Below are 27,197 nucleotides of genomic sequence, written 5' to 3'. Positions count from 1 at the left end.
AGAGAGAGAGAGAGAGAGAGAGAGAGAGAGAGAGAGAGAGAGACCCTGCAGGAGTGAGCTGGAGGTTCCAAACAAACAGTGAGTTCAAGGCCAGCCTAGGCTACCTGAGACTGTGTATCAAAAAAACAAATCAAAAACCTAAAATAAACTCAAAAGGGGGTTGGAGATATAACTTAGTTGATGTGGTGGTTTGAATGAGAATGGCCCCCATAGGGTCATATATTTGAATGTTTGGTTCCCAGTTGGTAGACTGTTGATAAAGGGTTAGGAGGTGTGCCTTTGTTGGAGGAGGTATGTCACTGGGGGTGGGCTCGGGGGTTTCCAAACCCTGCAACCAGGACCAGACTCAATCCTTCTGCTGAATGCTTGTGGATAAGATGTAAGTTCTCAGCTACTGCTCCAGTGTCCTGCCTGCCTGCCTGCCACCATGCTTCCTGCCATAATGGTCATAGAATAGCCCTCTGAGACTGTAAGCAAGCTCCCAATTAAATTATTTCTTTTATAAGCTGCCTTGATCATGGAGTCTCTTAATAGCATTAGAACAGTAACTAAAACAGCTGAATAGGCCTAGGTTCAGTCTCTAGCATCATTTAAACTGGGCATGGTGTGCATACCTATTATCCCAGCAGAGGAGGCAGGAGGATCAGAAGTTCAAGGCTGGCCTGGAGAGATGGCTTAGCAGTTGAGTGCTTGCTTTGAAATCGTAAGGACCGGAGATCAGATCAGGTGTGCTGTACACATCTGTAATTCTAGACCTGAGGAGGGCAGAGACATGATGAGGCCTGGTGGCTTGGCTTCCAGTCTAGCAGAGAAAATGTGAGCCCCACATTTAAGAAGAAACCCCACCTCAAAAGACCAGACAGATGCTGGTCATGGTGATGTACAACTTTAATCATAGCCCTTGGGAGGCAGAGGCTGGCAGTCTCTGTGAGTTCAAGCCAGCCTGGTCTATGTATTGAGTTCCAGGCCAGATAGGTCTATATAGTGAGACCCTGTCTCAAAAAATGGAAAAGGTGGATTGGCTGGAGAGATGGCTCAACAGCTAAAGTTGCCGCTTTTGCAGAGACCTGGGTTCAGTTATCACCACCCCACATAATGGCTCACTACCATCTAGAACTCCAGTGTCAGGAGATCTGACACCCTCTTCTGGATGGCTCAGGCACTGCATGCATGGGTACAGATACATGCAGGCAAAACATTCACTCACATAAAATAAATCTTAAAGAATAGAGAGCGATAGAAGACACCTAATGCCCTCTTCGTGTCTTTAAGTGACCACAGTCACCCTACCACGTATGCAAGAAATGGAATAAAAACTCAGCAAGCGAAGGTCCAGAGCAACCATGCAGCTCTTCTCTTTGCTCCCCATTCCAGCCTGGAGCGCTTCAAATCCTGGAATTCCGAATTCCAAGCTGGTGATGCTTTAACCACTCTGCAATATTCTGAAGCCAGCAAGATATCTGACTGGCTTGTGTATGCTCATTTGTGTTTGCTACCTAAGCACAGTGCCAGAAACAATGGTTATAGACCGCTGCATCGATCACAAATCTAAAGTCAGTCACGACTCCACACGTTCTGTGAATAGATGAAATGAGTGGGAATAGCCCATCTTGGGTAGACATGTGTGGTGGTTTGAATAAGAATGGCCCCTATAGGCTCACATAATTGAATACTTAGGGAGTGGCATTAGGAGGTGTGGTCTTGTAGTAGTAGATGTGGCCTTGTTGGAGGAAGTGTGTCACTGGCGGTTGGCTTTGGGGTTTCAGAAGTCCAGGTAAGGCCCAGAGGCTTTTTTTAAAAAGAAGATTTATTTATACAGTGTTCTATCTGCATGCATGCCTGCACGCCAGAAGAGGGCACCAGATTTCATTACAGATGGCTGTGAGCCACCATGTGGTTGCTGGGAATTGAACTCAGGACCTCTGGAAGAACAGGCAGTGCTCTTAACCTCTGAGCCATCTCTCCAGCCCTGCCCAGAGGCTTTTGCTCTCTGCCTGCTACCTACGGATCCAGATGTAGAACTCTCAGCTGCTCTTCAGCATCATGCCTGCCTACATGCTGCCATGCTTCCCACCATGACGACAAATGACTAAACCTCTGAACTGTAAGCCATCCCCAATTAAATGTTTTCCTTTATAAGAGCTACTGTGCTCATGGTGTCTCTTCACAGCAAGAGAACACTGAGACAACCTCTCAAAAGGGAAGTGGGATTTTCAGGGAGTGTCACAGGTTCAACATCCTGAAATGCTCAGGACCAGAAGCATTTTCCATTATGTACCTTTTAGAATCTTAGAATTTTTGCACACATAATGAAATGTCTTGGGGAGAAACTCAAGTCTAAACATGAAATTCACTGTCTCATATATACTTTGTACACACAGCCAGAAGGTAATTTGTCACATGATTTTCATCATAAAAATTGGTTTTGGGAAATTGGAGAGATGGTTTAGTGGTTAAGAGCATTGGCTGCTCTTCCAGAGGACCCGGGTTTGGTTCCCAGCACCCATAAGGTGGCTGACAACCATGTGTAACTCTAGCTCCCGGGCATCTCTGGGCTGCTGTGGGCACCTGCATGCCTAGGCATGTTTTTTTTAAAACATGTTTTCTGGTGACCATTCTCAGACCCTCATGCTTGTAAGGCAAGTACTCTAGCAGCTGAGCTATCTCTGAGGCCTTTTTCTGAACTCTTAGGTGATCTTTTACATTTACTGACACTCCCAATCCCACCACTGTCTCTTTATGACAAGGTCTTGCTATGTAGCCAAGGCTGGCCTGGAACTCCGTATGTAGCTCAGGTTGCCCCCTGGTTCTCTTATGTCCATCTCCTAATCCGGGATTACAGGCATGTAACACCACATTTGGGTTGTCAATCTTCTTGTGACCTTCAATAAATGATCACTAGCCTGGATGTGGCGGTGTACCAGGCTTTGCTGCCGTAGATTGGCCAGTCAGCATACACATGAAAACAATGCCTTTCTGAACCCGATCTCACAGGAAAGTCTGCTTTGTATAGACCTCATGACAAGTGCACAGAGCTAGGGAGAACCCACTTACCATGGAAAGTAGACTCCAGGCTTCTTGTGTGCTTGCTGGGGCAGCCCCAGGATGAAGGAAAGACTCTAAAGGTGTTGTATCACGGCAAGCATTAATAGAGATGCACTTGCCTCTGTGGGAATACTCCACTAAGAAATGGGCAGAGGGCTGGAGAGATGGCTCAGAGGTTAAGAACACGGCTTGCTCTTCCAAAGGTCCTGAGTTCAATTCCCAGCAACCACATGGTGGCTCACCCTCTTCTGGCCTGCAGGGATTCGTGCAGACAGAACACTGTATATGTAATAAATAATAAATAAATAAATCTTTAAAAAAAAAAAAAAAAAAAAAAAAAGAAATGGGCAGAAATGCCACTGGTTGAATTTAGTACAATTAAACTGAGCCTACATACTTTTTAAATTTGTTTTTTGAGACAGGGTTTCTCTATGTAGTCCTGGCTGTCCTGAAACTCACTCTGTGGATCAGACTGGTCTAGAACTTGGAGATCTACCTACCTCTGCCTTCCAAATGCTGGGATTAAAGGTGTACGACCTGGCTTTAAATTAATGTTTTTCTAAATCACATCTCATGCAGCCTAGGAGGTCTTGAACTCACTATGTGGCTAAGGCTGGACTTCAGCTCTTGATGCTCCTGTCTCCACATTCCAAGTACTAGAATGGATTACAGGTGTTCACCACCATACTCAGCTGTCTTCATACTTTAAAGGACAGGGTAGGCTTGGTAGTTTAAAAGGCATCTGGGGAGGAAGGTGCCAAGTCTCTGACCTGGAAACAACTCTGCTGTTCTAGACAATGAAGCCAGAATTAGTGTGAGAACAGCTTGGGAAGCCTGAAGTTAGTGTTTCTATTTCTGCTGAAAAGAGCATTTTGTGTGGCATTTTCCCACCACGTCTCATGTGTTAGAAGGCTGGTTCCAGTGTGGCAGTGTTGGTGGTACTTGGAGGTGTGACTTTGGCAGGTGATTGGGTCAGGAGGGCGGGTGGATTTGTAGATGAATGAGTTGATTAGCAAGGGAGTGGCTTTGTAAGAAGACCAAGATCTTCACCCCTGTTCTGTGCTATGATGTAAAGGTTTCTATTGCTTGGGACTCAGTGCTGCCCCAGCAAGGAGCTCCTCATTACACATGGTTGCTTTATCTTGCAACTTTGTAGACTCCCTAATCATGAGAAAGGCATTTCTGCTAAGCATAGTGCTTAAGTCTGTAATCCCAGAACTCCCAAGGCGGAGGCACAAGAACCAGAAGTTCAAGGTTATTGTTGCTACACAGTGAATTCAAGGCCTGCCGAAACCGCATAAGACCCTAACACCTATGCCTTCAAAATGATCTCCTTTATCCGTCAACTACCCCATCTCCTGCACTCAGCTACAGCGTCAGAAAAATGGACTAGGATGGCTTCGACAAGAGTTTTGTGGCAACATAACCACAGCTAGTGATCATAAAAGTTTCTGGGTTGTCAGCTATCTGGTAGCTCCTCAAAACTCTTGCACACATACCCCCAGACAGGCCTTGAATTTGTGGTCCTCCTGCCTCAGCTTCTAGAATGCTGGGACTACAGGCATGCACTGTGCTCAGCTCAAATTACTGCATTTTCAATGCTGTCCTGGTTAGTTTTTTTGTCAGCTTGACACAAGTTAGAGTCCTATGGGAAGATGGAACTGGGGCTGAGAAGATGCTTCCCTAAGACTGGGTGACAGGCAGGCCTATGGGGCATTTTCTTCATTAGTGATTGACGTGGGAGGCCCCGCCCACTGTGGGTGGTGCCGCTCAGTCTGAGCTAACCACAGAGAACCAGCCGGTAGCAGCAAGGCCTCCATTTCAGTTCCTGCATCCAGGTTTCTGCTTCTGCCCCTGCCCTGACTCCCTCCATGATGGACTATGACTGAGATTTATAAATCAAATAAACTCTTTCCTACCCGGGTTGATTTTGGTCATGGTATTTATCACAGCAAGAGATAACAAATTCAGACAAATGCCAAATGGAGAGGGGAAAAATCGCCTGGAATTTTTGTCCTCAAATGGCTTCTGTATCTCTACTGAGCTCCTATTCTCCCAGCAGAGTTACTGTCCAGCCCAAGCCTGAGGATTGCTGCTTCCAGTCACTGTCTTACATGTTTGCATTCGTTATAACATTTTCAAGAGCTGTGGTCAGGCCAGATAGAATGGACCATGCTTGTTATCCCAATACCTGGGAGACGGAGAAGGAAGGAGGATCAGGAGTCAAATGTCACCCTCAGCTACACCATGCGGTTGGGTATAGCCTGAGCTCCATGAGATTGTCTCAAAAAAAAAAAAAAAAAAAAGTGAAGGCAAGCGAAAGCTGTGACTGTAAAGGGGCCCCAAAACAGCTTGACCACACAGCAGCCATGACAGGCTTAGGGGCCTAGACACAGCTTCTGAGACAGGCTTACTGGCAGGCAACACCCAGATCCAGGAAAGCCTCAAGCTGATACCACCCAGGGATCCACCCAGGCATAAGGAAATACCTAACATTCTAACCATTAGATAAGGTGGCCAGATGTCCTTGAGTCTAGCACACACCTATTTTTGTTTTACAGATAGCCCTAGACAATTGTCAGCCAATCAGGGTCCTGAACCCTGGAAATCCCCTCACCCCAACCTCTGCTATGATAAAAATCCCACCCCACCTGAGCTCAGAGCTCTCTGCTCTCACCACTGTGTTGAGACAGAGGGATAGACAAGGGACAGCCTTGAAGCTTTAAATAAAGGCTCTTTGCTTTTACATACAGGATTTGGTCTCCATGGTGGTCTTTTGGGGGTCCCCACGATTTGGGCATAACATCTGGGGGCTCGTCCCGGATCCCCCAAGCCCACTGGGACCACTGCCCCATAGAGCCTCCTGATTAGCTGGCCGGTACGTGTGTCTGTGTCTGTGCTTACTCTTGTGTTTTCTGTGTTCATGTGTTTACTTGTGTTTGCTTTTGTTTGGATATCCTTTTGTAGGTAGGCTTTTGGGATATCCGTTTGTAAGTGGGCCTTTTGACCGTTTGGATATACTTTTGTAAGTAAACCAAGACTTGTAAGTGCCTACTATCAGTACCACAGGCCGGGGAACTGACGTTCCCTTTGGTTGAAATTTGGATTTGATTTAGAAGCTGGCAGCAGCATCTCAGTTCTGTTTATGTTGTTCGTAGTCCTGTGTCGTGTGTGTACTTATGTGCTGTAATTCTGTTTGTTCTCTTTCTGACTTATGACCTGACTTACAAGACTGACATAATGGGACAGACTAAGAGTACTCCTACTCCTCTAACCTTGATTCAGGACTTTAGAAATAGGGCAAAGAGAGAAGGACTGGAAACTATTAAAAAGGGTTAACTGACCATCTTTTGCGAGACTGAATGGCCAACATTTGGAACCCAGTGGCCAATAGAACCTTTGACTCATACATCATTTCTAGGACAAAAGACTGGATTTTTGGCAAACCCAGACACCCAGACCGGATTCCTTACATAGTCACTTGGGAGGACCTGGTAGCATACCCTCCTCCATGGTTAAAACCCTTTGTCTCCACAGGATTGATGAACAAGACCGTCCTCGCCTTATGGGAAGACAATGGTGAGAGGACCCTAAACCCTCTGCCCCTGTGTTGAAAGGGGGTACAGAGGAGGAACTCCTTTTTTCACCTTCCCTTACCGACCGCCTCCCCCAACTGATCAGGTGGACAGGGGAGCCCAGGGGGATGCAGGAAATTTGGGAATCCCACCTTTCACCAGAGGGCAAGCCCAACAAGAATTGCTCCAGGCAGCTGACTCTGTCGCTCAGCCTCTGAGAGCAGTTGGCCCATTGCACAATGAGGGCAATGAACGGATGCAGTATTGGCCTTTCGCCACGAGAGATCTTTATAATTGGAAAAACCAAAACAACAATTTCTGAGACATTCTGAGGGTCCTTATTAACCTCTTAGATTCTGTTATATTTACCCACCAGCCCACGTGGGAAGACCACCAGCAGCTTTTGTAGATTCTATTTACCACAGAAGAAAAAGAGAGAATTCTAATAGAAGCCCGAAAATTGGTTCCGGGACCTGATGGAAACCCGAGTGTCAACCCGGCCTCAATAGACCAAGGCTTCCCTCTGACCTGTCCTAATTGGAATTTCAACTTGGCAGAAGGTAAGGAGAGGCTCCAGGTCTACCGCCAGGTTCTAATGGGGGGTCTCTGTGCGGCCACCATTGGCTCACCAATTCGGCCAAAATCAGTAGTATACAACAGGAAAAGACAGAGTCTCCACTGGCCTTCTTAGAACGGATTATGGAGGTCTTTAGGGCATACTCTCCTGTGGATCCTGAGGCCCAGGAGAATAGATTGGCAGTGGTCATGGCCTTTGTTAATCAGGCTGTGCCTGACATTAGACACAAGTTACAAAAGATAAATGGGCTTGCAGAAAAGAGCATCCAGGAGCTGTTAGCTGTAGCTCAGAAAGTATACAACAACCGAGAAACCCTAGAAAAAAAACAGATGAGGGTCATGGCAGCAGAGAATGCAAAGCAGACCCAAAATATGGCAAGAATCCTCCTAGCAGCCACTGCAGGAGATCCAGATGAGAAGGAGTACCAACTGAGACACCTAGCCAGAGGCCAAGGTAAGGACTCCTGCCCAAGGGAGTTCCTGGGGCTGAGGAAAGACCAACGTGATTACTGCAGGGAAATGGGACATTGGGCTAAAGAATGCCCTAAAAACCCCAGGAGCACGGATTATGACCCAGTGCGAGATTCCCACCGTGTGCTGGTTGCAGAATCAGGCGATTTCAGTGACTAGGGGAGACAGGATTCGGACTCCCTCCCTGAGCCCAGGGTAACACTCAGAGTGGAGGGGAAACTTATGGATTTTGTAGTAGATGCTGGAGCTCAACATTTGGTCTTAATCAAACCCCAAGGAAATCTTTCTCAGAAAAAGTCTTGGGTGCAGGGAGCCACAGGTATTAGCCAATATTCATGGACTATCCAAAGAACAGTGGATCTTGGAACGGGCCAGGTATCCCACTCATTCCTGGTCATACCTAACTGCCCCTATCCCTTATTAGGAAGAGGCTTACTTACTAAAGTTGGGGCTCAGATTAATTTTAATAAGAATGGAATCTCAATTACAAATCAGGAGGACCAGCCTATCCAAATCCTCACCCTCCAGCTTGAGGATGAATACAGACTACACCAGGAGCTGCCACCCGCCCCTCAGGACATGAGCACATGGCTAGCCCAGTATGCAGAGGCATTCACAGAGACTGGGGCAATGGGCTTGGCAAAACATTGAGCCCCAATACTAACTGAGTTTAAGCCTGATGCCACCCCCACCCAGGTGCGGCAATACCCCATGTCCTGGGAGGCAAAGGAGGGAATCACCCTCACATCAGGCGCCTCATGGAACTGGGAATTTTAATCCCTTGCCAGTCAGCCTGGAATACTCCCCTGCTCCCCATTAAAAAGCCGAACTCGGGCTGGAGAGATGGCTCAGAGGTTAAGAGCACTGACTGCTCTTCCGGAGGTCCTGAGTTCAATTCCCAGCAACCACATGGTGGCTCACAACCATCTGCAACGAGATCTGGTGCCCTCTTCTGGCCTGCAGTCATACATGCTGTAAACCTAATAAATAAATAAAATCTTTTAAAAAAAAAAAAAGCCGAACTCAAATGATTACCGGCTGTGCAGGATCTTAGGGAGGTCAATCGCAGTGTTATGGATGTACACCCCACTGTACCGAATCCATACACCCTTTTGACCTCACTTCCTCCCACGCGGGCCTGGTATATGGTACTGGATCTTAAAGATGCTTTCTTCAGCCTGCCTTTAGCCCCAAAGAGCCAGCCCTTGTTTGCCTTTGAATGGCACGACCCTGAGAAGGGATACAATGGACAACTGACTTGGACTAGGCTGCCCCAAGGGTTCAAAAACTCCCCAACCATCTTTGACGAGGCCCTACATGAGGACCTCGGGGAATACCGGAGGGGGCATCCGCAGGTCACTCTGCTGCAGTAGTGTGTGGATGATCTCCTGACAGCAGCTGACACTGAAGAAGACGGTAAGGTAAGCACTGGCGATTTGCTTACTGCCTTGGGGAGCCTGGGATATCAGACACCAGCGATAAAGGCCCAAATCTGCCAAGCTAAAGTGCCGTAGCCGGGATATGTCCTTGAAGGGGGTCAGCGTTGGCTCTCAGAAGCCCACAAAGAGACTGTGCTCAAAATACCTGCCCCCACTTCCAGGAGGGAGGTTAGAGAATTCCTCGGGTCAGCTGGCTTCTGCCGTCTCTCAAATCCCCAGTTTTGCTGAACTAGCTAAACCACTGTATGGGGCAACAAAAGAAACCCGGCCCTTTCAATGGATTGAGGCTGAGGACAAGGCGTTCAACAAGATAAAAAAAGGCCCTCCTCTCGGCACCTGCACTGGGATTGGAGATATAACCAAACCCTTTCACCTCTACGTAGATGAAAGAAAACGCATAGCAAAAGGTGTCCTTACTCAAACTCTAGGACCTTGGAACAGGCCGGTGGCCTATGTCTCAAAGAGACTCAACCCAGTGGCAGCAGGGTGGCCCCCATGCCTAAGGCTCATTGCAGCCACTGCCCTGTTGTTCAAAGATGCCGACAAGTTGACATTAGGCCAAGGGCTCCTCATCGCCACCCCTCACGCCATTGAAGGAGCGCTCAAACAACTGCCTGACCGATGGCTGAGCAATGATCAAATGGCTCACTACCAAAGCCTCCTCCTTAATCCCCCTCATATCCGGTTTCTTCCGAGTGCGGCCTTCAATCCCGCATTCTTGCTCCCCGATCCGGAGCTGGACGCCCCACTACGTGACTGTGAAGGAATCCTGAGCCAGGTACATGGACTGAGAAAAGACCTACGAGACCAGCCCTTGCTGGATGCTGACCTCACATGGTATACGGATGGGAGCAGCTTTATAGGAGATGGCAAAAGGTACGCAGGGGCGGCTGTGGTGTCAGAAAAGGACACTGTTTGGGCAATGGCCCTCCCATCTGGGACTTCCGCCCAGAGAGCTGAGCTGATAGCCTTGATTAAGGCGCAGGAGATGGCAAAGGGAAAGAGGCTGAATGTGTACATAGACAGCCGCTATGCCTTAGCCACAGCCCACGTTCATCAAAAACAAACAGGAGAGTTTAGATTTGCTGGCAGCTTTATGGATACCAACCAAACTGGCCATTATCCGTTGTCCTGGGCATCAAAAAACTGATATGCCAACAGCTAGAGGGAACCAGAGGGCAGATCGGGCAGCCAAGAAAGCTGCCGAACAAACAACGGACATCCTGGCCCTGACGCTACCAGACCCAGGACCACCGGACCTCCCTGAGAATCCAACCTATACCCCTGCTGACCTGTGCATGATACAGCCCCAAGGGCCAGCGAGCTGGTGGATGACTGGCAGTGGAAGAGTCATCATGCCGGAGAAGCTGACTGAAGCCCCTCCCTCGTCACATTCACCGTTCTACCCACCTCGGCACCCGGAAAACAGAAGATCTGATAAGGCAGTCCCATTTAAAAATCTTTGACCTTCAACACAAGACCAAGCAAACAGCTGAGAAATGCCTGGCCTGCCAACTCACCAATGCAGACAACCAACCCAAAAATCCTGGAACCAGACTTAGAGGCACCGAACCCAGTTCCCACTGGGAGACAGACTTCACTGAGGTGACACCTGGCAAATATGGTTACAAGTATCTTTTAGTATTTATAGATTCATTTTCTGCATGGGTAGAGGCCTTCCCCACGAAGCAGGAGACTGCTCAGACAGGCGCCAAAAAGCTAATTGAGGACACCTTTCCGAGGTATGGTATCCCTACCCTCTTGAGTTCAGACAACGGACCAGCGTTCATCTCTCAGGTAACACAGCTCCTGGTAAGAGCATTGGGGGAAAATTGGAAATTACATTGTGCTTATAGGCCCCAAAGTTCTGGTCAGGTCGAGTACATGAATAGGACCCTAAAAGAGACCCTTACCAAATTAACCATGGAAACTGGCAGTTACTGGGTAGCTCACCTCCCCTTTGCCTTTTATAGGGTTCGTAACTTACCTTGTACCTTGGGGCTAACTCCCTTTGAAATCAAATGTTTGGGAGGCCCCCTCCTATTTTGCCTAACTTAAAATCTGAGCTTTTTGCGGAGTTTGATGATGTTAACGTGGCTGCTTCCCTCAAGGCTGTGGCTCTCGTGCATAAGGACATATGGTCTCACCTGAGGGCCGTTTATGAGACGGCTCTGCCACCTGTGCCACATAAGTTTTAGCCTGGAGACTGGGTCTATGTGAAGAGACAGCAAAGGGAGACCCTCGAGCCGCGCTGGAAGGGGCCATACATTGTGATCCTGACAACTCCAACAGCCCTAAAGGTGGAAGGCATGGCCACCTAGATTCCTCACACCCACACCCGGCTGGCAGGTCTAGAGATAGAGAACCCTACAGAACTGCCACAAGAAAGAGATTCCTCAGGCTGGAAGATTGAGCATCAGGATAACCCGCTCAAGCTCAAACTTCACCGTCAACCTCCATCATGAAGATCCTGTTTTTGCTGGCATTGCTCATCCTTTGCCACCCCACGCTTCCTGCTGATCCACATCAACCTGAAAGACTCACTTGGACTGTCACTGACACGTCCTCTGGAGAAATCCTCAAACAAGAATCAGCTAGAGCTCCACCTGGGACCTGGTTCCCACCTCTAGAATTTAAGATACAGGATTTATTTCTGTTCAACCAAGATCAGCGCCAGCTGAGAGAAAAAAGTTTTTATGTCTGCCCGGGACACAAGACGGAAAAGTCCTGGCATCAGCAATGTAGGGGGAGCCGAATCTTACTTCTGTGCCTCTTGGAAATGTGTGAGTACTGGACCTATCTGGTGGACACCACCGATAAGAGACGATTTGATCTCAGTCCGATGAGGTATATATGACAGCAGTTGCGGGTCCTATGGAAATCAAAAATGTAACCCCCTCAGGGTAGAATTTACTGATAGGGGAAAACAAATTCAGACAGAGGAATGGACCACTGGCAAGACCTGGGGTATCCAAGTCTATGATGGCCCTGGACCTTATTTTGGGCTGATCCCAGGGGCCCTCTTCACCATCAGATTAGAGGTTCAGACACCCCCCCCCCCCCCGTGGCAATAGGACGCAATCCAGTCCTGGTACCTCAGGAGGCTCCTGCTACCAGACCCCCAGGAGGGAACCAGACACCAGTAGTCCACTTGGGAACCATCCCTCAGGGTCAAGAATCTTCATACAGCCAACATCCTTTATGGGACTTGGTTTCTAAAACCTTCCAGGTGATAAATACCTGACTTGACTAAGGAGTGCTGGCTTTGTCTAAATGCACAGCCCTCTTTCTATACTGGTATTACAATAGCTGGTGGTTACACCTCAGTCTCCCCAGCATCCTGCCCTTGGGGAAAACGGGAAAGATTTCGTTACAGCAGGTAAAGGGTACAGGAACTTGTGTGGTGCCCCATGGAAAGCAAGCACCAGAAGATGTATGTAATCAGACCATCGCCATATAAAACAATACTGTTTATTTGGCCTCTGCTGGATGGTAGGCTTGCACTTTGGCACTCACTCCCTGCATCCATGGACCGGTCCTTAACAAAGGACAAGGTTTTTGTGTGACAGTCCAATTGTTCCCCAACATAAAATATTATAAAGAGACCCAAATGGAATTGGCCTTATCCCCTATTCCTACCAGGGCAAAACGGGCCATAGGAGCAACAGCTGTCTTACTCTCTTCCCTGGTAGGGCTGGGCATAGCTGGGGCAACGGGGGTGGTGGTGGTGGGGTGGGCACCTCAGCCTTAATTCTCCAGGATAAAAACTACCAGGCCCTGCAGTTAGCCATCGATTCAGATCTTAAAAACATAGAAGAGTCTATACTTAAATTAGAGACCTCTTTAGATTCCCTGGCTGAGGTTGCCTTACAAAATCAAAGAGGTCTGGACCTCCTCTTCATGCAACAAGGAGGCTTATGTGTTGCTCTGGGGGAAGAATATTGTTTCTATGTCAATCATTCTGGGATAATTAGAGATTCAATGGCCTTGTTAAGAAAACAGATTAATGATAGAGAGCAAAATGTACGCTCGGAAGCTGGACAGTATGAAAATCTGTTCAGTTGGTCTCCTTGGTTAAGCACCCTGGTGTCTGCCTTAGCCGGCCCCTTAATGACTTTGCTCCTTCTGCTTACACTTGACCCTTGTCTTATTAATAGACTGATTGTCTTCATTCCAGGGCAGGTCAGTGCTGTTCAGCTAATGGTTCTTAGGCCCCAATACCATCCCCTTGAACCTATGAACAGGCAGGACCCATGATTAGGTCCTGTCATTGGTACTTGTGAAGGGGGGAATGTAAAGGGGCCCCAAAACAGCTTGACCACACAGCAGCCATGACAGGCTTAGGGGCCTAGAAATGGCTTCTGTGACAGGCTTACTGGCAGGCAACACCCAGATCCAGGAAAGCCTCAAGCTGATACCACCCAGGGATCTACCCAGGGATGAGGAAATACCTAACATTCTAACCATTAGATAAGGTGGCCAGATGTCCTTGAGTCTAGCACACACCTATTGTTTGTTTTACAGATACCCCTAGACAACTGTCAGCCAATCAGGGTCCTGAACCCTGGAAATCCCCTCACCCCAACCTCTGCTATGATAAAAATCCCACCCTGCTTGGGCTCAGGGCTCTCTGCTCTCACGTTGAGTTGGACAGACAGAGGGACCAAGCCCCGGAGCTTGAAATATAGTCTCTTTGCTTTTACATACAGGATTTGGTCTCTGTGGTGGTCTTTTGGGGGTCCCCGAGATCTGGGCATGACAGTGATCACATCACCTCTCTCTCCAAGACCAGAAAGGGGCTGGTGAGACAGCTCACCGATGGTTTAAGGACCTATTGCCAAGCCTGACGACCTGAGGTTGATGTTCAGGACCCTCGTGGTCGGATGAGAAGACTAACTCTCGCAAGCTGTCCTCTGACTTCCACATGTGCGCTGTGCACACACATTAAATAAATAAAAAACAAACAAAACAGGAAAGGGTATGCTGCCACCAGTGGTAACAGTACTCCCATTGGCCATGCAGCCCTAAAAGGAAGGCTTTTTAAGGAGGACTGGAGTCAGGTCCTCCACATACACACATACATGAACATGCATACACACAGACATGTATATACATGTGAACACATGCATAAACATGTACACACATGGATGAAATATTCACACACGTACGAACATATAACACATACATGAACATGTATCCACACATACATATACAAATGAAAGTGTGCTAGGAAACTTTTCATCTAGTGTGACAAGACAAAAGGAAAGTAAAAGCAGGAGTGAACCTGCGTGAACAGAAGTCATCCTCTCTACCTCCATTTCCCCTTTTCCTTTCTTTTTTTGTTTTTCAAGACAGCCCTGGCTGTCCTGGAACTCACTCTGTAGCCCAGGCTGGCCTTGAACTCACAGAGACCCGCCTACCTCTGCCTCAGAGTGCTGGGATTAAAGGTGTATGCCACCACTGCCCGGCTCCCTTTTTATTTTATTTATTCATTATTTGAGACTGAATCTCACTCTGTAACTCAATAACTCACAGCAACTCTCCTGTCTCAAGTGCTGGAGTTACACATGAGCCACCATACCTAGCTTGGAGTAACTCTTTTTTTTTTTTTTTTTAATGTACAAGGTCTTACTTTATAACCCTGGATGGCCTAGAACTTGGGATGTAGAGCAGACTGGCCTTGAACTCATGGTTTCTGCCTCCTGAGTGCTGGGATTATAGGCATGAGCCCCGTGCCAACCTGAGTGACTGTTCTTCACTGTGACTCTGAATTCTGATGTGACTTGTAGCTGGAAGACTGTGATTGGTCCTCGTGAGGAATCACAGAAAATAAATGGCTGATGTGTAAATCTGTTCACATAAGATTATGTAGTAAAATAATCAAGGAACAAATAACCAGAGAGAAAGAATTTTAATCATTGAGTTAAAAATTTACATAACCTTGTTGAACATAATGTATGCAACATTAAATTATGAGTAATACATGTAATTGTTTTTTCTGTGTAGGAATACCTCACTTTGAGCAAACCTGATATACCACAGTTTGACAGGTCATTTTGCCGTTTGGAAACTGACACAAGACTTTTTCACATGGTGCATTCCCAAAACACATTTAAAACAGTTTGATCTTTTAAAAACTGATTTGCATCTAACTTCAGAGGGAACACCTATTGGTTACAAATGAGGTATGTATGTGCTGTCTTTTCATGAGTATATATGCTTCAGCTTTCAATAAAGGCTTTTCTATACATCAAACTATAATCTCATCTGAGGAGAAAATTACTGAATTCATGAGGTATGCATCTGAGGGTACGTGCACAGTGGAAGGACAGAGCGCAAGTCAGTGTGTGGTGAACGCACAACACAGTACACCGTAAACCGAGTTTCCATTTCATTTATAGATTTCCTCTTATAAGTGTGTATAACCCACAACCATTGCAGGGGAGCTGGAGACACAGGTCAATGGTAAAGCACTCGCCTAGTATGCTTAGTGCCCTAGGTCTGGTTCCCAACACTGAATGTGAAACAAAACAAAAACCAATAAGAGTACCCCAAAACCTCTGAGGGAGGCACCTGTGTGTCAGAGCAAAAGTGCACTAAGGGTATGTGTAAATGTGCAGGGATGGGTACACCGCCGCCACGGCGCTGCGGTCTTTCCTCGTGGCAGGGTACCTAGTCCTAGGCCAGTTTGCCTTGACATCTGGAGCTGGCCCTAGGCCGGAGTTTGTGCTTCTCTTTGGAGAGCATGATGCTGTAAAGCCTGGCTTCTTACTCTGCACAAATGAGATAAAAGAGTTGAATTCACTTTCTGTTGCAGTTTCTAAGTTAGGGTTGAGGTCAGCTACACTAGACAGGAGTTAGAGATATTTGCATTTCCTCCCAGAATATCAAAATGGTCAACAACGCTACGGGAAAGAGGTGAATCAAACATTTGGTCAGGTTTCTCGGCCCAGCAGAAGTCTGTGGGCAACATTTCAGTGGATCCAGGAAGTGGAGAGACTGTTTTATAAGCTGTCTAGCAGCATTACACAAAGGAAGAGACACCTAGTGTGTCAAGACGGCTGTCCCGCACTTCCGGCTCTGCTGTCTGACACGCTCTGGGGGTTAGACTGCACTCCCGTTAGGAAAAGACTCCACAGAAACACTCAAGAGGATGAAGTAATTGTCAAGGGGGCTGCCTGGCATCCATCCCGCTCCCTGCTGTTAACAGCATGGCTTTCATGTTACAGGCTAACCAGCGGGTTTTAGTTGTACACATGGTTCTGTCACCTGTAGGCCTGAAGCCTTACGAACTAAGTGAGGAACAAGAACAAGGTCATCACTCACTACTCTGCTACAACTTTCTTTAGATTGACTTCATTATTTACAAAAAGAGAACTTTATTTTTATTTATTTATTTATTTTTTTGTTTTTTCCAGACAGGGTTTCTCTGTGTAACAGTCCTGGCTGTCCTAGAACTCGCTCTGTAGACCAGGCTGGCCTTGAACTCACAGAGATCCACCTGCCTCTGCTTCCCAAGTGCTGAGATTAAAGGTGTGTGCCACCACAACCCGGCTAAAAGATAATATTTTTATTTTATCTGTAATAAAATATTTTTATATAGTAAATAAAAATAAAATGAATGTTTTTAGTGTTTTGTGCATCAGAAGATGTCAGATCCATTGGAATGGACGGTTGTGAGCCACCATGTGGGTGCTGGGAACAGAACTCAGGTCGTCCGGAAGAGGAACAAATGCTCATAACTGCTCAGCCATCTCTCAACTCCATAATTGTTATTTTGGGGTTTTGTTTCTTATTTTATATTTTTTTGGTTTATTTGAGACAGAGTCTCTCTACGTAGTCCTGGCTGTCCTGGACTCACTAGGTAGACTAGGCTGGCCTCAAACTCACAGAGATCCACCTATGTCTGCCTCCCAGGTGCTGGGACTAACAGCATGTGAGACTACACTCAGCTTATTGAAATTAAATTTTTTTTTTTTCTTTTTGTTGTTTTTGTTTTTTTTGAGACAGAGTTTCTCAGTGCAGTTTTGGTGCCTGTCCTGGGTCTCACTTTGTAGACCAGGCTGGCCTCGAACTCAGAGATCCAGCTGGCTCTGCCTCCCAAGTGCTGAGATTAAAAGCATGTACAACCACTTCCGAGCTTGAAATTAAATTCTTGATACCCAGATTTTAGTTCTGAGTGGGCCATTGCTAGTCCTGTCCTATCTTGGGAACCATGCTCCAGAGTGGCCAGGTGGTTGGAGCCTGAGGGTACAAACTTCCTTAGATGTTCATCTGGGCAGAACAGGTCTGAGTGGACAACAGCACCACTCATCCAAATCACACAATATATATGAAAATTAATTAAGCGGGTGCACACCTATAATTTTAGCACTTGGGAGGCAGAGGCAGCCAAGATGGTCACAAGTCTATGAGACCAGCCAGGCCTGTATAACAAGTTCTAGGCTAGCAGGGGCTATAGGTTGAGAACCTGTCTCATACAAAACAAGACAACACACACAGACAGACAAATAAGAAAATTAACTAAAATTAACCACTGGCATGTGTATGTACAAATGAGGTGCAGTACCTGAATTGTTTCCTTATTCTTAGGTAGAACCAGGCTGATCAGTGGTGGTTCCAGGGAGGTGCCTTTGTCTCTTCCACTTAACTGTGTCTAAAATAAATGAATACATCCTCGCTAAGTTTTCCTTGTGAACACTGTGGGTACAGTGAGTACACATTAGTCTTGGGATATTTGTTCATGCATGTTAGCCCATGAGGATAACGCAACACAAAAGGAAGGCAAAGCACACGTGAGTAATAATTCCAAAGAGAACTGATGTTTATTCCGTGTCCACTACATGCCAGGTGCTTTTGAGTCTCCCATCCAGAGCTAAAGCCACCATAGGCTGCAGGTTTCTGCACCTCAGTGTTGCAGATCAGAAACTGAGTTCCTGGCCGACTGAGTAACTCACACAGTTTAGAGTTCTCAGAAATGCTTGGGAACACAAGTGCTTTGGATTTCAGGTGGTTTTTTTTTTTCTGATTTTGGAATATGTGCACATACATAACGAGATATCTTAGAGATGGTATCCCAGTGTAAACATGAAATTTATTCATGTTTCATGTGTGCACTTACACATACAGCCTGAAGGTATGTGCATGTGTCTGTGTGTGTGTGTGAGTGGGCAAGTGTGTTCATGACACATGTGGAGGTCACAGACAACCTTGGGAGTTGTCTGTTGTCTTCTACTGTGAACTTTGGAAATCAATTTAGGTTGCCAGTTTGAGGTGCAAACACCTTTATCCACTGAGGCTTCTCATTGACCTTTATGTAGCATTTGTTAATGTGTTTTGTATGAAACCAGATTCATAGCATAGAATTTTCCAATTATGGAGTCATGTCTCTCACAAAGTTTCAGGTTTAGGGGCTGGAGTGGAGCTGGAATTTGAACAGACCTCAAAGCTTGTGCTTCTGACAGTTACATTAGACACTAAATAGTCCTCGATGTTGATCTGATGGTTGTATTCTGGAGGGGGCGGTTCCTGGGGTAGTCCAGTTGGAGCTCACTGTACTTACTGTATTATTGTTAATCACAGGGTAGCATTCTCTACAAGGAAGGCTCATTTTCTGTCAGTTCTACTAAGAACCAGCCACTATTGTATCAAAACCCGTGTGTGTGTGTGTGTGTGTGTGTGTGTGTGTGTGTGTGTGAGAGAGAGAGAGAGAGAGAGAGACAGAGACAGAGAGAGAGAGAGACAGAGAGAGACAAAGAGAGACAGAGAGAGACAGAGAGAGAGAGAAGGAGGGAGAGAGTGACTAGGAATTGAACTTAAGACTTTGAGCATGCCAGACAAGCATCCTACAACTGAGGATATTGCTGTGGGATGTTCTGTATGGCAAATGTGTTGCTAATTAGTCAATAAATAAAACACTGATTGGCCATTGGCTAGGCAGGAAGTGTAGGCGGGACAAGGAGGAGAATAAAGCTGGGAAGTGGAAGGCTGAGAGAGAGACAATGCCAGCCTCCACGATGAGAAACAGCATGTGAAGATGCCGGTAAGCCACTAGCCATGTGGCAAGGTATAAATTTATAGAAATGGATTAATTTAAGCTGTAAGAACAGTTAGCAAGAAGCCTGCCACAGCCATACAGTTTGCAACCAATATAAGTCTCTGTGTTTACTTGGTTGGGTGTGAGCGGCTGTGGGACTGGCAGGTGAGAGAGATTTGCCCTGACCGTGGGCCAGGCAGGAAAACTCTACCTACAGGATATATAATAATCCTAGCCTTTTTCTCAATGTTTTTTAAAAAGCTATTTGTTTGTTTTGTTTTTCTAGACAGGGTTTCTCTGTGTAGTCTGGGCTATCCTAGAACTCACACTATGGAAAAAGCTGGCCTCGAACTCAAGAAATCTGCCTGCTTCTGCCTCCAGAGTGCTGGGATTAAAGCTGTGCACCACCACTGCCCAACTTAAAAAACAGCTTTATTTTGGAATATATGTGTGTGTGTGTGTGTGTGTGTGTGTGTGTGTGTGTGTGTGTGTGTGTTTGTGTGTGTACATGATTATTGGCTCAGTTGTAATATATATCTGTATAAATGTATGTACTGGTGCCTGAGGAGACCAGAAGAGGGCATTAGGTCCTCTGGAGCTATAGATGGTTGTGAGCTGCCTGATGTGGGTGCTGGGAACTGAGTCCTCATCCTCTGCAAGAGCAGCAAGCACTCAGAACTGCTGAGCCATCTTTCCAGGATCCTTTTCTCCATTATTGAGAAGGGTCTTTCTAAGTTACTCAGACTTGCCTTGAACTTGTGATCCTTCCGTCTTGGTCTCTTCAGGAGCTGGTATTACAGGCCTAAGTCACTACACCAGGTTCAAAAAACAATTTTTTTTTTAGGACAGTGTTTCTCAGTGTAGTTTTGGTGCCTGTCCTGGATCTCGCCCTGTAGACCAGGCTAGCCTCGAACTCACAGTAATCTGCTTGGCTCTGCCTCCCGAGTGCTGAGATTAAAGGCATGCACCACCACAGCCCAACTTGAAATTAAATTCTTGATACCCAGATTTTAGTTCTGAGTGGGCCATTGCTAGTCCTGTCCTATCTTGGGAACCATGCTCCAGAGTGGCCAGGTGGTTGGAGCCTGAGGGTACAAACTTCCTTAAATGTTCATCTGGGCAGAACAGGTCTGAGTGGACAACAGCACCACTCATCCAAATCACACAATATATATGAAAATTAATTAAGCGGGTGCACACCTATAATTTTAGCACTTGGGAGGCAGAGGCAGCCAAGATGGTCACAAGTCTATGAGACCAGCCAGGCCTGTATAACAAGTTCTAGGTTAGCAGAGGCTATAGGTTGAGAACCTGTCTCATACAAAACAAGACAACACACACAGACAGACAGACAGACAAACAAGAAAATTAACTAAAATTAACCACTGGCATGTGTATGTACAAATGAGGTGCAGTACCTGAATTGTTTCCTTATTCTTAGGTAGAACCAGGCTGATCAGTGGTGGTTCCAGGGAGGTGCCTTTGTCTCTTCCACTTAACTGTGTCTAAAATAAATGAATACATCCTCGCTAAGTTTTCCTTGTGAACACTGTGGGTACAGTGAGTACACATTAGTCTTGGGATATTTGTTCATGCATGTTAGCCCATGAGGATAACGCAACACAAAAGGAAGGCAAAGCACACGTGAGTAATAATTCCAAAGAGAACTGATGTTTATTCCGTGTCCACTACATGCCAGGTGCTTTTGAGTCTCCCATCCAGAGCTAAAGCCACCATAGGCTGCAGGTTTCTGCACCTCAGTGTTGCAGATCAGAAACTGAGTTCCTGGCCGACTGAGTAACTCACACAGTTTAGAGTTCTCAGAAATGCTTGGGAACACAAGTGCTTTGGATTTCAGGTGGTTTTTTTTTTTCTGATTTTGGAATATGTGCACATACATAACGAGATATCTTAGAGATGGTATCCCAGTGTAAACATGAAATTTATTCATGTTTCATGTGTGCACTTACACATACAGCCTGAAGGCATTTTTGTATATGTGTTATGTGTGGTGTATGTGTATGTTAGCATGTGTCTGGCTGGCCAACAAGACCCTGGGATCTTCCTTGTGGGAGCCCGTTTTCAGGTTCCTCGTGGCTTTACCCAGCATGTCCACACAGAGGATGATTAGGACCACGGGCCTCAGTGTAGGTGTCTGAGATGGTCTGTACTTGGCTGTGCTGGGGGAGGAGGTCTTTTGCTCCACCCCTTGGTGTCTCTATAAATACCCTGGGGCAGAGACACTCGGGTCCCTTGGAAAAGGTTCCAGGCCCTCTCAAGGCTCTCCTTTATTTTCTATCTGTTTATCTCCGCAATATAAATCTTTCTATCTAATATTTCCTGCTGCTCACACTAAGGAAACTCTGGGGAACTGTGAGGTTGGTGGGTAAATGCCCCACAGAATGGCGCCATGAACAGGGACTAAAGAAAAAAGAAAAAAGGGGGGACTAAAGACAAAAAAAGGGGGGACTAAGACAAATGAACAGAGACTAAAGAAAAAAGAAAAAATGGGACTAAAGAAAAAAGGGGGGACAAAAAAAGGGGGTTAAAGACAAATGAACAAGGACTAAAGACAAAGTAATAGGGACTAAAGATAAAGGAAAATAATAGTTTTATTACAGAGAGTTTTTGGCGAAAGTGTGGGTCAGCCCTGCCAGGGGAAAGGCATGCCAGTGTTATGGAAAATATATATATATATTTTTGAGGGCCAGGGGTTTTATCCTCGAGAGAAAAGGAAAGCGGACTGGAAAGATGTCCGATGCTGCAGCGCAAAATTCTCTTCTGTCAAAATTTTCTATCTTCTATCCCTTTCTCAGTTTCTATCTGTGAAAAATAAGTATAAGGTATAGTGTAGTAATATAGTGCAGGAAAAACTTAGAAGTGTAAGATCATGTAGAAAAAAATAAGTAAGGCAACTAGACAGAAAAACTCTTCAATTTTATAACTTTGGGGGCTTTGAATGCAAACTGGGGAAAAAATCTTTCTTTGGGCTTTACCGGTAGTAAAAAAGCTCTTCTGAGCTTATGGGGAAGAAGTTTCCTATGGAGCTTTTGACCTGGGGACAGCTGAAATGCTAAGTCCAACTAGCAGGAGAAAGTGTTTTCTCCCTGAGGCAAAAATGGGGGTGTAAAAAAGCATAAAGCTTAAAGTTCAGAAGTTTTGGGGGAAATTGGTCTTTCTCTCTTGGGGGAAAAAGTCTTTCTCTTAAACCAAAAAGCTTTTCTTGGAAAATTTGGAGGAAAAAATCTCTCTAAAAAGCTTTAATCTTTCTCAAAAGCTCTCTTAAAAAACGTAAAAACTAAAGCCTTTCAGACCTCACTCTCTTAGAAGGACAAAAATTAGAATCACCTGAAGATATTAGTATGGGGACCACCTGTGATTAGCTCCAAGGGAAAACAACAAAGCTCTTAAGACAGCAAAACCTCTCCTCTAAGTTCTTTCAAGCTTTAAAAATCCTCCCTGCAATTCAGGAGGCAGGGACAAGTTCCTAAAAACCTCTTCTAAGCTCTGTCTCTTCAAGTTAGTAAAAGACAGTGGGTCAGAGTACCCTGAGGGAAACGCTTGGGAGAGTGTGGGTAAAGAGCTACAGAGAGCCCAAAAGGGAAGGAAACTTTACCTGAAAAAAGCAAAAAAGCCAAGCTTTTCAGTTACAGCCGAGCTGAAGCATCAAGGGTTTTGTTTCTGAGTGAGCGTTTCAGAATGAAAAAGTGCTCCTAATCGTCCTAACGCAAAGATCCCCTGAAGCATTGTATCCTCTCTCCTGAGCAAAAACCCAGAGGTGACTGGCCAGCGTCTCTGAGTTGGAGTGCATTTCAGGGATACTAGGGTTCCTGCAGTGGTAAACTTCCTGGAGCACAGAGCTGAGGCAGGAAGGTGCAGGACCCGGGGAAGATTGCCAATGAACAAACAAAGCTAAAGCCAGTGGGAACGGCACAGTTGTCTGCTTTCCTGCAAGTCCCGGGTTGATAGGTCCACAGCTGCAAAAAGAAATCTGAGAAAAGCTTTCCTATCAGAGAAAGGACCTTTCTGGGAGAACAATAAAGCTGAACTGTGTCTGAAGCAGTTGTGCTGCTGAGTCAGAACACTGTCTGGGGAAAGAGCCCAGCCAGGGCAGGACAGAACTATCCAGGAGTAAAGCTTTCTTTTCTGTCAGAGAAAGCACCTCTTTGAGAAAAGCTTTGTTTCAACTGCCTCCCAGTGAAATGAGGGAGTGTAGCCCTGAGGGGTGATTGCCTCTGGTATAAGCTCTGTCCTTGAGCACCCAGACAAACAAACCCAACTCACTGGGGGACTGGGCAGGGTGAAGGCCTGATGAAGCAAACACCTGTCCTAATGGGAGTTTAGAAATGGCAAAAACCTCCCTTGTTAGATTTTCAGTCTGTACACAAACTACACAGACCCCGAAAACAGAAACGGACTAAAGCCCCTACCTTCAGGAGCAGGAAAAGCTGCCACTGTAGTGTCGGAAACTGTTTCTGGGGTAGAGGGGATAAACTGAGACCAAACTGGATACTGTCAGGGAGAAAGACTCTGAAGAAACAGAGAAGGGACATAATCCTCCCCAGAAAACATATGACCTGAAAAAGCTGCTAGAATTTGAGGCAGATTTGGGGGGAGAAATAAAGCCCCTACCTCCAAAGGCACCTAGCAGAAGTACAGAGCTGCAGACAGATACCTGAAGCTCTGCATCTGGGAGGGAAGGAACAAGCAAAATGAGATAGATCAGTGGGAGAAAATCTCTCTGAAAGAGCTATGGAAAAGCTGTTGTAAATGATCTTGTTTTTTACTGACTGGCTAAGGCAAACACAAGCCCCGAGGAAAGTTGCTATCAGAAATGCCAGCCTCAATGCCGGCTAACGAGGCAGGTGCAGTTCTGATTTTGGGGCCAGTGTCTGATGAAGGAGAGACACCTGTTAAAGCCAGCTGAGGAGAGAATAGAAATCTCCCAATGTGCCATAGCTGAAAATGTAAAATGCTTGTTCAAATCTCCCGTTGCAAAAGCAAAAAACTTTGTTCAAACCTCCCAGGCAAGAATTTGTAAGCAAGTCTGGTAAAAAAAGAACTTAGAAGTTGACTCTCAGACCCAAAAAGAACTATGGGAAATGAAGTCCAAAAGCTAGCTTGCAATAAGGGATTGATATAAGGGAAATGCATTCTGGGAAAGGTAGTTTTTTCCGCTAAATATGGCGACATTGCCCTGAAACAATTTTGTCAGCTCGAAAATACGTTCATGGTAAACTTAAAATACAGCTTTTAAAAGAATAAGGAGGAAAATCGTCTAAGAGTTTGTGTCAGTTCCAATGAAAAATTGAAAGGATATGGAACTAGGCGCTTCTCGGTTTGGTAAAATGCCTTATTTACCCTAATAGCTGTGCAAAGTTTTTACAGTAGTTGGATGACAAAAAGCTACCTATAAGAGCAAATAAGCCACTTTAAAATCCTTAAAACAAGGGAAAGCAGTTTATACACTGAACGTTGTCTTAGATATGAAGAAACTTGTGTTGAAATTAAAAAAGTTCTTGGCCTTTTGAACAAAGTGCCTGCAATGAGTAATTCCTTTGCAAATCTAATAAGGAGACAAGGAAACAGGCATTCAAAAAGAAATGACTGCTTTATAGATGGGAACAAACTTCAGAAACTCTAGCTGTCTTACAAAAGAGTTGATTTACCTGAAAGTTCCTTATAAGAAATCAATGCTAAATATCACAGCTGCTAATATCAGGAGTTAAAGCTAATGAAATGAAAATACTAAATCCTGAAAGTGCTTTTTCTCAGAGTAAGCTAACGAAGGATACATTTCATGAAAGAACATAGATGTTCTTGACTCCTTTGAATAGTAACAGTTTTGGTGAAAATATTGGAACTTAACAATCAAGTCAAAATGTTTCAACAAATTCAAGACGCTATTCCACAAAAGAAAGCTGCCATGCTTTGTGGGCCATGTTAGAGCTCACTCCAGTCTTCCAGGTCCTTTAGCTGAGTAATGCAATGGCTGAGCATTATCCCAAGTGGAAATGGCTCAACAGTCACATGCTCTTCATCAAAACAGCAAAAGCTTAAGAAAACAATTCAGTCTTACTAAAGAAGCAGCTCGTCAAATAGTTAAATGATGTGGGGTATGTCCAAAATATTTTCCTATCCCTCACTTAGGGGTAAACCCTCGAGGTCTTCTTCCCAATCATCTATGGCAAATGGATGTTACACATATTGTAGAATTTGGCAAATTAAGATATGTACATGTGACCATTGACACTTATTCAGGATTTTTAATGGCTAGTGCACAACCTGGGTAAGCTACAAAACATGTAATTATGCACTGCTTGAAGTGTTTTTCATATATGGGTATACCAAAAATTATTAAAACTGATAATAGCGCCTTTAATCCCAGCACTTGGGACGCAGAGCCAGGCGGATGGATCTCTGTGAGTTCGAGGCCAGCCTGGGCTACAGAGTGAGTTCCAGGAAAGGCGCAAAGCTACACAGAGAAACCCTGTCTTGAAAAAACCAAAACACACACACACACACACACACACACACACACACACACACACAAAAAAAAAAACCCCACAAACAAACAAACAAACAAACAAACAAAAAACTAATAATGGTTCTGGATATAATAGTAAGGCATTTCAACAATTTTGTACCCAATGGGAAATCATACATAAAACAGGTATTCCTTATAATCCTCAGGGACAAGGTATTGTAGAAAGGGCTCATAGCAGTCTTAAAATACAACTTCAAAAAATAAAAAGGAAGAAATTTACCCTCAATCACCACATAATGCATTAAATCATGCTCTTTTTGTTCTGAACTTTTTGAATATGGATGTCTGTGAGCAGTCTGCCGCAGATAGATTTTGGCACAGTGGCATCCAAGCGACTTTTGCTCAAGTGAAATGGAAAGATCCCAGCTCAGGATTATGGAAGGGTCCTGATCCTGTTTTAATATGGGGTCTAGGTCGTGTTTGTGTTTTTTCACAAGATGAAAATGAAGCTCGGTGGTTACAGGAGCGTCTGGTAAGGAGCGTGGAACTAAGGAAGGTCAGCTCCAATGACGTTCCTATAAAGGAACCAGAATGATTAGTATTTCTGAAGTTTTGTCACTGGTTAATGCAAGCAGTGAGGAAATAGAGTTCGGAGCTGTGCCGCTTTTGGCTTTACTAGCTCCTTTAGAAAAATACTTTATATCACCTAATAGCTGTGCAGTATTTGGCTAAGAGCTTTACAGCAGCTAAATACGGTAATTTCACGCTCAGTGTGAAGTGAAGTTTTTTGGTAGAACAAACCAAGAGTACTGCTGTAATAGAAACGTTTGTCTGAATTGAAGTACTTAGGGGAGCTATTATGAATTTGGGTGAAGGGACAGCCTCTAGTTAAAAACCGTTTACCGCTGACAGTGCATCTCTGCCGGTTCCAGAATGGCTGACAGAACTGGCAACTTTGGAGTGTGGCTTTGTCCTGAGAAGGTTACAAGGTTACAGTCCCCTAGCAACAAGTTTCACAACTCTATAACGACAACACTCACTAAATCCCAGTATTGTATAGCAAAGCTGACTATAAACTCTAAACTTTAGAAATGATGTACATATTTCCTGTCTAGTTAAGAGAATCTTTCTAATAGAGATAGTGATAATTAAGAGTAAGAAGTAGAAAAAAGATGAAAATAAGATATGTGAGTTTGTAGAAATTCTGTCTTGTTAGATCTCTGTGTTAAGAAATCTTTAGGTGTTTGCTAAGTTAAATATATGCTAATGCTAGCCCTGTATAAGTTTGTAAAATAGATCCATAGAGTCCCTTTAAGAATATAAGCTTGCAAGAAGTATCTAAGGTAGTCTTAAGACATGTAGTAACAAGCTTGTAAGAAAGATACTAGTTGTAAATGTAAGTTTAAATAAGAAATAAGATAAGAAGTATATAAATAAGTAGATGTTAATATGTTATATGTGAGTTTGTAAAAATGTGTAAATGTTGAGTTTGAGTTTATGCTTAAGCACATGTTATATGTGAGTTTGTGAAAAAGTGTAAATGTTGATTGTGAATCTATGCTTAATCT

At 45.1% G+C, this 27,197-nt stretch overlaps 1 protein-coding gene across 8 annotated transcripts in view; it reads right to left on the bottom strand.

Moving 5' to 3' along the window:
- Positions 1-10,726: 10,726 nt before the first annotated feature.
- Agbl2 (AGBL carboxypeptidase 2) overlaps positions 10,727-27,197 on the bottom strand; it is a 61,681-nt gene continuing 45,210 nt past the window's right edge. For 5 of the 8 annotated variants that reach the window (XM_059260855.1, XM_059260863.1, XM_059260854.1 and 2 more), the window contains 3 exons: positions 20,561-20,647; positions 17,676-17,762; positions 14,999-15,879 (listed from right to left, as the gene is read on the bottom strand). In XM_059260855.1, the coding sequence (XP_059116838.1) occupies positions 15,703-15,879; positions 17,676-17,762; positions 20,561-20,647 (351 nt within the window). In that variant the 3' untranslated portion in view covers positions 14,999-15,702. Of the gene's footprint in view, positions 10,916-11,868; positions 11,979-14,998; positions 15,880-17,675; positions 17,763-20,560; positions 20,648-21,846; positions 21,966-26,171; positions 26,205-27,197 lie in introns of those variants that run through there. The other 3 variants (XM_059260856.1, XM_059260859.1, XM_059260860.1) reach the window with 3 other exon arrangements.

Source organism: Peromyscus eremicus, chromosome 4 (genome assembly GCF_949786415.1).
Source record: "Peromyscus eremicus chromosome 4, PerEre_H2_v1, whole genome shotgun sequence".
NCBI classification, from domain to species: Eukaryota; Metazoa; Chordata; class Mammalia; order Rodentia; family Cricetidae; genus Peromyscus; species Peromyscus eremicus.
The sequence above is the reverse complement of the archived record's forward strand: the minus strand, read 5'-3'. Positions and strand labels throughout refer to the sequence as shown.